The sequence below is a fragment of the Carassius gibelio genome, chromosome A23, assembly GCF_023724105.1.
Source record: "Carassius gibelio isolate Cgi1373 ecotype wild population from Czech Republic chromosome A23, carGib1.2-hapl.c, whole genome shotgun sequence".
Taxonomy (NCBI): Eukaryota; Metazoa; Chordata; class Actinopteri; order Cypriniformes; family Cyprinidae; genus Carassius; species Carassius gibelio.
Genome location: NC_068393.1, coordinates 19,073,901 through 19,084,160, shown reverse-complemented (window position 1 = coordinate 19,084,160; position 10,260 = coordinate 19,073,901). Strand labels below are relative to the sequence as shown.

The 10,260-nt window shown below is 40.0% G+C and overlaps 1 protein-coding gene across 1 annotated transcript; it reads left to right on the top strand.

The window, feature by feature from the left end:
- Positions 1–336: 336 nt before the first annotated feature.
- Positions 337–10,010, top strand: LOC127944435 (OTU domain-containing protein 4-like). Its single transcript, XM_052540349.1, has 19 exons — positions 337–825; positions 1,736–1,819; positions 1,917–1,967; positions 2,137–2,183; positions 2,950–3,022; positions 3,111–3,192; positions 3,273–3,420; positions 4,317–4,374; positions 4,472–4,595; positions 4,676–4,740; positions 5,008–5,102; positions 5,262–5,377; positions 5,460–5,704; positions 5,800–5,884; positions 6,604–6,659; positions 6,994–7,810; positions 7,905–8,081; positions 8,544–8,584; positions 8,671–10,010. The coding sequence occupies exons 1-19, from the start codon at positions 670–672 to the stop codon at positions 9,775–9,777; spliced, it is 3,627 nt and encodes a 1,208-aa protein (XP_052396309.1). The 5' UTR covers positions 337–669; the 3' UTR covers positions 9,778–10,010.
- The last annotated feature ends 250 nt before the right edge of the window (positions 10,011–10,260 follow it).

Genomic DNA, 10,260 nt, shown 5'->3' with positions numbered 1-10,260 from the left:
TATACAACACTGATACAGTCAAAGCAGCATTACAGTGTCAAGATAAATAAATGCAAGTATTTATTGACTTGTTTCCTTGCTTGTATATCACTTTCTCTTTAAGTTCTACTCCTGTACGTATACACAAATACATACATAAATAATTAAATAAATGCAAGTATTTATTGACTTGTTTCCTTGCTTGTATATCACTTTCTCTTTAAGTTCTACTCCTGTACGTATACACAAATACATACATAAATAATTAAATAAATGCTAGTATTTATTGATTTGTTTCCTTGCATACATACCACTTTCTCTTTCGGTTCTGCTCCAGTACTTATAGATGCAGCATGGGGTGTGTAGTTTCACTTTCCTTCTCGCCTACATCTCCCAGCGACTTCCAGCTTTCACCCAGCTCCTTTATTTTATAAATTGCATCCTAATGCCTTCCTAAATCTACACATTTACCTGCTTCGCTCTCCGGTGATCTCTTGGAAGAAAGTATTGCAGCATTGGATGCGCATGTGAAGCGCCTGACTGTGCAACTTTCCTTTGTACTAAATAAAAAGCGAGTAAATCCAGTCCCCCAGGATCCTTTATGAGAGACCGAATTGCAGGGATGGTAAGCAAACCCTGTCTTCAGATATAGTGTGATTTGTGTGGGGCTTGTGTCGTTGGGAGCGGATCATGGAGCTCCGGGAGTCACCGGCGGACGCGCAGCAGCAGCTGACCGCTGACGGGACGCATGAGAGCCGCATGGACGAGTACCTGCGCTCGCAGGGCTTCTACCGCAAAAAGATCGCCAAGGATGGGTCATGTCTGTTCAGGGCCGTGGCAGAACAGGTCAGACTGATCCTGGTCTTCATAATCACAAACAAATGTCATGATTGTAATGTTTTTAAAAACACAGACACCGGCAACAAACCATGAATATTTTAATTAATCTAAAACTTCCTTAACCGCTTTCCGCGTCACATAGTGAGATTAACTAAATTATCTAAAATCTCACACAATATCACCGCACTAAAATTAGCCCCTTTTTTACCCCTTGTGATCTAAATGTTAACGTTTGTAACATTATACGCTAGGTTAAAATCACTTTTTAGTTTCTCTGAAGCTGATTACGTTAGCTTTAGCAAATTAGCAGCTAATGCTAACTCGCACTAATCAACAGTTCTCGCTTTATTTCTCTAGATAGAAAACACTATTTAATCTGTATTTATCTCTCTTAAAACTGTATGTATATATATATATATATATATATATATATATATATATATATATATATATATATATATATATATATATATATATATAACCATTATAATTAAGTTTCCTGATCTATTGTCCTCTTTGATTTTACTTATTTCATATAACGCCTTATGAAGTTTATTATTAAAGTTTAAATTTTTATGAAGTTATTATGCAGGTTCGTAAATTATTTAATGATCGTTAATATGATGCCTCCCAATAATTACTAATTTCTTTGTTTTTAAAAAAAATATATTTTTATGTCGTTCATATCATAATATGATATGAGATGAATGTAATAAACATTAATCATATATTCATTAATATATTGGGTTACGTCTGCATTTAAATAGTCTGCATTTAAACCGTAAATGACTTGAGTTGTTTATGTTTTGATAAACCTGTTTTCCCAGACTCAGGCCGACGTCTCATGTTTTATGTTTATAAATCGTTTCATAACATATCAAGTGCACAGATTGACAGGTGTGTGATTGATTGACAGGTGTTGCACTGTCAGGGTTCACACACACAAGTGCGAGCGGCCTGTGTGAATTATCTCAGACAGAACCGATCGACCTACGAGCTGGTGAGACATCATAGAAATGCATTTTGCATTCATGTTTTCATATTTATACAGTTATGTTGTTTGCATATGTTAAAGAATGTTTCTCTGTTTCTGGTAGTTCATTGAAGGCAATTTTGAGAAATACCTGGAGAACTTACAGGACCCTCAGGTAACAAATGAAATAAACAAAACATTGTACATTCATACAGACGCGGTCATCCACGGACGAACTTCAGTTTTTCATAAAAGCAGCATTTACAGTTATGACGTTGTTGATTGCACGCACTATTAGTATTAAGATGTGAACATTTTCTTAACACTGTCCTCTGTCCGTTTAGAGCTGGGTTGGACAGGTGGAGATCACAGCTTTGGCTGAGCTCTACAAGTAAGAATATTACATTTATTTACGTATTTTAACTGCGTATTTTGAGGCATGAACTGTGATGACGTTTGCTGTCTTGTCTACCATTATACTTCAATCTCCCGGACAGGGATTTTTATGGCTGGCATTCATGAAGTAGCTTTATTGTCGGACCTCTGCTAAATGTTATTGATATTTGAAAAGCTGTGACCAGTTGTGCATTATTCTCACTTGAGTTAATTAGATCACAAATGGGATGTTAGTTAGTTTTTTCTTGCTCCTATAAATGAGGATCTTGAGGGGAAAGAGATGACAGTGCAAATTGCAAAATACATCATATCATCAACAAGATTATCAAATCATGAGTTATTTAGAATGCAAGTGTTTTCTGCAAAGTGTCATGATAATAGCATGACATGCATTAGTTTTAATAATAATAAAAAAACAATAATCCTATAAAGCCATCAAAACTTTGGTGAAAAACACATTGCACACAGTCTACTACATGCGTTCTGTCTTCTGATTCTGGATTGCATTGCATTATATGTTTGGATCATTTTAATCTCATTTTATTAAAGTTTTTCCTCCATATTCTCATCATATCAGAATATATGAGCCATAAAGGCCTGATTGATCAAATATGACACTCAACAAAAAAATGTTTTGTCTACAAGTTTCATTAAAATATCCTTTTGGCTTCACATTGTTAGAGTGTATTGTTTTATTATTGACAGATCTGATGTTTGTTATGTCTGATGGTATAATAATAATGTTTTATTTTTTTCCCCAGGCATGATTTTGTTATTTTCCAGGAGCCTGGTCAACCCCCAGTTAACATCACAGAGAATGGCTTCACTAAAAAGGTGCAGACATGCTTTCATGCAAGATTATTAGTCTTTATGTTTAAGAAAATGCAAATCGTTAATTTCCGTAACACTGTTTCTCTGTCAGGTGCGATTGTGCTTCCTCAACGGAAACCATTATGACAGCGTTTACCCACAATCTTTTGAGAAAAGTGCTGCTGTGTGTCAATGTGAGTGCTGAATCATTATTTAACCATATAAAGCTGCTTTATGATTTCAGCATTACATTAAACTGTGTCTCCATCTCTAGCGATCCTGTATGAGCTGCTGTATGATCGAGTGTGTGGCGTCGAACGCAGTGCTTTAGGTCCGTGTATGAGAGGAGGGAAAGGACGAGAGAAGGATTCAGAGGAATGCAAGAGCAGTGAGGAGTCTGACCTGGAGGAAGATGAATTCTGGTACGGGTTTGCATGCTTGCTTATTAATTCTTGCAATGTTATATCATGTTTTATGATCCAGTCAAACCAATGGATAAAAATAGGGAAAAAAAGGAATAGTTTACCCAAGTATAAAGAATTTGGTGAAAATGTCCTCACCCTCAGGTCACCCCAGATGTAGAGGAGTTTGTTTCTTCGTCAGATTTGGAGAAATGTAGCATTGCATCACTTGCTCAGCAATGGATGTGAATGGGTGCCGTCAGAATGAGAGCTGATTAAAAGCATCAGAATAATCCACACCTCTCCAGTCCACCAGTTAACATCTTGTGAAGCGAAAGCTGCATGTTTGTAAGACAAAAGTCCATAATTAAGACTTTTTAAACATAAAACTGTTACTTTTTGGCCAAAATACGAGGCCTCTATCCATAATAATGTTTCCTCCAGTGAAAAAGTCCATTTATTTTTGTCCTCTCACATCAAAATCCACCCACATATTTGTCTAGTGCTGTTTTGGACCGTTTTGAATTCTCTCCTGATTCGGACGATTTCACTGGAAATTGTACTATAATGGATATTTTCGCAAAAACCAACATTTAAAAATCATCTTGATGGATTTGTTTCTAACAAACATGCAGCTTTTGGCTTCACAAGATACAAAGATGTTAACTGATGGACTGGAGTGCTGTGGATTATTGTGATGTTTTTATCAGCTGTTTGGACTCTCATTCTGACGGCACCCATTCACTGCAGAGCATCCATTGATGAGCAAGTGATGCAATGCTACATTTCTCCAAATCTGTTGAACAAACAAACTCATCTACACCTCGGGGCAGTACATTTTCAGCAAATGTTAAATTTTTCGTTCAATCAGAAATGTGCACCACAATGTAATATGTTGGTGTATTTGGTCTTACTAGGTCCAGTGAACCCAGAGAAAAGCCAGCCAATGGGATGAACCCCAGACCGCCGCAGAGGGTGGTTTTCCATCTCTTTTTCCATCTTTACATTTCTCCTAAAGACTGAAATCCCTATATTTCAATATTTTTGATGGTCCTCTATATCTGCGCTTTAGGGTCGTGGGAGGGGCCACACTCGAGGAAGGGGGCGTGACCTTCTCTCCGCTAAGGCTCAAAAGTCCCTAAACCCCGCCCTCTACAGGAACGTGGAGTATGACGTGTGGCTCCGTTCTAAACGAAGTACTTCATCTACTTTCTTGCAACTGTTTTGAAATCTAGTTAGTATTTTCTTTGAAAAAAATATAACTGTGTGTATTTAGTTCAGCAGCAGCGGGATTTCTGCATGGCCGCAGGAATGCAGTACTCTGTCGGAGATAAGTGCAAGGTTAGATATTTTTAATAAGCATTCAAATAATTTGTTTAATACAGGTACACTACATTCAAAAACTTTATCTTTTTCAACCACAAACTTTTAAAATGTAGTGTATGTTGTATATTATTCATTATATACTGCCACTTTCCATTTAATTTTGTCAATAATTTTCCACTTTTTTTGTTCACTTTGAGCTACTGAAAAGTGCTATCCAAATTAAATGTATTATTATCTAAAAAGGAAGTGTCTTGATTTTGTTCTCTTCTCTTTCTTTCTCAGGTGCAGCTGAATAATCGCTTCTATAATGCTTACGTACAGGAAGTCAGTCCTGACAATGGCCCAGTCACTGTGTTTATTGGGGAACTCAACAAACAGTATGTGTTTTTATGTTTGTACATACGTGTAGGTGTTTTCATAGACTCCAACTACTATTTTTGAAAAAATAGTATATGTACTAAGCATAGTATGTGTATTTTCTGTATGCAAAGAATGGCAGTACGACTTAATTCATTCTCTCTTGCTTGTGTGTTTAGAGAAACTGTGCCATTGTTGAGTTTGCGTCTTCCATCTGAAGAGACTCAGTTATGGGAGACGGCAGAAAAGGGCAAAAGACATGGTGCACCAAACAACAGCACACAGGCATCCTCCGGTACGTTCTTGCCAAATTAAATACGCTCTTGAATAACATCAAATCGCACGCCATCAGTGTTCGCATCGGGCTCTTTATGCAGATTGGGAGAGCAGAGGAAGTCGGAGATCAAACAAAATGCAATCTCAGTCGGCTCCCAGCGGTCGTGTGCATAAGCAACACTCCTGGCCTCCGCAGGCCACCTCAGATGACGCAAAAACCAAATTCAGACGGTCCGATCAGCGCAGCAGTCCTGTGTGTGCGCTTCCAGAAGAGGATAGCGCCATTTTGGAGCTTCTGCATAAAGACGAGCACAACTTCCCCTCACTGGGAACAAGTCCTCAAACGGTGAAGCCAATGCAAAACGCGTTTATATATGGAAGTGCACGAGTACTTCACTTTTGTTTACAAACCTACAAATGCATTTTCACTTTTGAATTCAGGCCACTGCTAGTGAAGTCATAAAGAAAGGAGGGGACAAGAGAGGCTCCCGGAAGAAGGACCAAAAAGAGCATATCTCAGAGACGGGTGAGTTGTGAAGTTCTGCCTTCTTTATTTCCAGATGCACCAACATGATAGACCAAAGCTCTGGGAGGTATTCCAAAAAGCAGGATATGTGACACATGTTTGAGGATACACGAGCGGATAACCTCAGCTATTTGGTTACTTTCAGGGTTTGTAAGCAATTATAGTGACTGGTTATGTTCCAGGGTTAGTTAGCTAGTTAACCCCAATTCTAAATCAAAATACGCATCTGATATGACTTAATATATAATTGGCATAAAACTAACAATATTATTCAAATTCTCAAGGACCAAAGATTAAATGGAAGAAAAAAATTAAATGACTTCACAACAATCAATTAGGTGGCGTTATTTTATTGCGTCTGTGTTCATTTTGAATGTCTCGAGTCTTAACCAGACATACACGGAGTTAAATTAACTTACTTTAGGACAGATTTTTGGAACCACATACCTCGAGAAAACATGTTTTGGGGTTAATCGCCTGAAATTCAGGGTATAGCTTAACCGTGCTTTCGGCTTTCAAGTAAAACTGACTGACGTCAACTACCTTGACATCTGTTTGCGTTTTTATAATGTGTACTTAAATCTACAGTAGCATTGACATTTTCAACCAAGATTAAAAGGAAAAAATCTCAGTAAAATGTAATCCACTGCCTTTACATTGATAATTTAGCTAATGATATTTAAACATTATCCTGAGGTTTTGGTTTTTTTGGCTTTCAGAAGCACCCCAGAGGCTTGTACAGCGACAGAAGAGCACCACTGAAGAAAAACAAGGGGTGAGTTACATGGAGTCATTTACACGGAGAACAGCTGACTAAACCGATTCAGGCTTGACTTTATTTAAACCAGGGATCCTCAAATCTGGCCCACGAAAACCACTTCCCTGCAGAGTTTAGCTCTAACCCTAATCAAACACACCTGAACCAACTTAATCAAGTTCTTCAGGATTACAAGAAAAAAAATACCGGAAGATGAGTTTGATCTGGGTTGGAACTAAACTCTGCAGGAAAGTTTGTGGGAGTTGAGAACCACTGCAATGTGTCTTGCACCCTTCCATGTTAATCGAAGTTGTTTTGTACTAACCAGGCACTGGTTTATACTCTATTCTAGATAAAGGTTTCTGAGGAACCAGAGCAGAAAGCTTCGTCAACAATTAAAGAGAAAGTACAAGAGAAACCCATCCCTGCTTTTCCTTCTCCACCTCCTGTTGTTATTGTCTCGTCTGACCCCAAAAAAGCTCCATCTTCATCTCCGTCTGAATCTGCTAAAGTTTGTTCTAATCAGTCTGCTCCTGAGGCAATTAAAAAGACCCCTATCCCACCGAAGGCTGGCTCTGCTCGAAGCCCAGACAGCAGTCGGTTTGCTCCGGTGTCCACCTCGGACCCATCACAGTCCATCTCTGTGGCCACTCCTGCAACTATTCAATCTGTGCCTGCACTGAAACCCTCATCACAAAATGTCCCAGTGCATACCGTAGTGCTGCCCATTCCTGATCTTAATTCCCCGACCACTCAAACACCATCTCAAATCACTCCTGTCCAAGTACCTGCTGCAATCCCAACTCAAACTACTCTGGCGCCTTCTGGCTTAATCCCACGTGCCTCTGTTGAACCAACCCCGTCCATTCCACCATGTGTCCCAGCCTCTGCAATACCCGTTTCTGCCCCAGCTCGGGTTCCTGCCCCTATGTTGGACGCCTTGGATCCATCTTCTACCACCCTTCCCATTAATGGAAGCAGTGGTCCACCAATTGATGAAAAACCTGTAGACCCTCATACTACTGTGCCACAAATCCCTCTTTCCCATGATCCTCCCACCTCCATCTCTACCTCTTCTGGTCCTGCCCTTGCTCCACCTCCAGACTTGCCTCAGTCCTCATTCAACTCCTCAGATCCACCGCCCTGTGATACAGCCATGCCAGCTTCTGGTAAGTTTTGTTACATATTGGACGTGGCCTTGTCAAATCATTGTAAATGTTGACTTTCTAGTAGAGTTCTCACAGAACATTTCTTTTCCTTCAGGTGTAGCACCTGCTCCTGAGCTCCCATCTCAACCCCAACAACTCCCCAATCCTCATGTCCAATGGTCTCAGCTCCTTCAGGACCCAGTTTATCCAGGATTCCCCAAAAACGAGAAGGGAGAGGTGGAACCGCTGCCCCCCTATTCCTTCTCCCAAAAAGGAGAAGACTTGCCTAAAGGTAATAAAGACCCTAGTGATAAATTGTGTACAACCAATTGATTCTTGAAGCCAAATGTAAGATAATCAGGCAAATGGGGGAAATCATGGCCTAGTGGTTTTAGAGTTGGACTCGTAACCCCAAGGGTTGTAATTTTGGGAAAATCGCGATTAATCCTAAATCTTGTGTAAATTATCCTGTCTAGTGGTATTCCTCTGCTGGGAATATTTGGAGTTTCTGCACTTCAGCATTCAATCATACTTTACTGAAAAGTGGTGCATAACAAATCATAGCCAACCACTAAATTGTGCGTTTTATTTTCAATTTATCGTGCAGCTCTGATGCCACCCTTTCTAGTCTGTCAGTTTCAGCACGAGTTGACATTTAAGATACCCTCTCAAACATAACCCATTATTCAAGTCTATTCAGTCTGTCTTCCACATAATGATTTTAATCTTTGAAATGGTTTCTGTATTATTTCAGATATAAATATCCTCCGGTTCTTCTTCAACCTCGGTGTCAAGGTACATTATTTTGCATTTGTTGCTTTATTAAAGACTATTACAGTTTATGGAATTACGTAGGTGTAATGTACTCCCAATTTCCTCAGGCATACTCTCAGCCGATGTTTCCTCCCATCGTTTATCTTGGTGCACTAAACCAAGCCTATAAGATGCAACTTAGAGGGCCTCCTCCTTCCTCGGACTCTCTTGCTAACACCACCATGAATTCATGGCAACACGAAAACCCTTCTTCTCCTCAGAATTTAAGCTCCATCCCTGACACCTCATTGGACAGCCATGCTCCCGTTGCACCTGTAGCATCTTGTAGCGGCGGCCATGTTGGACCCATAGATTTGGGAGCTTACAGTGATCATCCTGTATCTATTCCAATGCCGCTGCCACCAAGGCCAACAATGTCCTGGCCAGCTTCCTCTGGTCCAAGTTCCTATGTGGGGTCGTACCCTCCAGTGCAGTTTTCAGCATCATCCTATCCACCCCCTGGGAATCCGATGTATCCGCCATCATCTGTTGGGTACCACCATATGCCATTTCCAATGCATCTTGAAGCATTAAACCATGGCCCTCATGGTCGGATGGATTTCTTGCCATTCGTTCCTCAATCAGTGGACAGAGGTCAAGGGAATGGCCAGAGGTCTGTGAACCCCCAGTTTGGGACCTTGCAGAAGACCGCTGGCTTTCCAGGAGCCCAACCTCATTTGAGTGGTGGTGATTACAAGCCTTTAGACATCCCCGTTTCAGTTGCCACGAGGGAACCTCCACCCTTCAGTGGACATTATCCTGTCATGCAACCTTTTCAGATTGGCCCACTGCAAGGAGACATGGCAGGATTTAACCCTTTAACCAATGGGAGCTTAGGAAAACAAGGAGGAGTCTTCCCAAAGAGCCTTCATGCTGGTCAAATCCCAGAAGACCCTTCTCGCTCCATTAACCCTTATTCTTCTGAAGATAAGTGGTTGGTGGAAGAGATGGAGTTTCACAATGTGGATCTCCACAACACTCCTTCCTTCTACAGCCAGTCCTACAGAGGTGGAGGAAGACGTGGCCAAGATGATAGAGGAGGATATCGAGGCAGGAGCCATCGTGGCTGGAAAGATTATTCTGGCCGAGGCAGACCAGATGAACAGTCATTCTACAGAAATTATGTGAGACGAGGTGCAGGACCAAGAGTAGATGCGCAGTTGCCATATATATGATGCTGAAATGCTGGATATACACCCTTTTTGTTTTCGTTTACGATATCAGATACACACTTTTTTCTTTTTGGAGTTTCTGGTAAATTATGTCGATACAATGCTTTTAACCGTTTTCTGCCATTTTTGCTCCCCACATTCTTGATTAAAATTAAAGTAACTGTTTCACCTGTTCATGTTTCACTAAACCCCAAATGTAACTGTGTTTGTACAGGTAATAAAACATAATCATTGGTTTTTGTTGTACTCCCCTTACATGCACAGCCAAAGTTAAAAAAATTTATATTGGTTTTATATTGATTTTAATGTGTGCATCCTTTCAAATCTTTATTTGGCTATTTTTTTAGACTGGTTCTCAGAGGACTGTTTTCCTGAAAAATTTGTAAACGATTCAGATGAATTAATATTTTAATCTCAGCAGACACAGGAAAGTGCCTGTGTGTCAGATTTAGCTTTTACTATTTTTTGAAAATTTGGTTTTGATCA

Bases quoted from the DNA above. Each gene is read 5' to 3' on its own strand.
- LOC127944435 (XM_052540349.1), top strand. From the start codon at position 670: ATGGAGCTCCGGGAGTCACCGGCGGACGCGCAGCAGCAGCTGACCGCT. The intron at 3,023-3,110 runs GTGCAGACATGC...TTTCTCTGTCAG, and splicing joins AGAATGGCTTCACTAAAAAG to GTGCGATTGTGCTTCCTCAA. The intron at 4,375-4,471 runs GTGGTTTTCCAT...TCTGCGCTTTAG, and splicing joins ACCCCAGACCGCCGCAGAGG to GGTCGTGGGAGGGGCCACAC.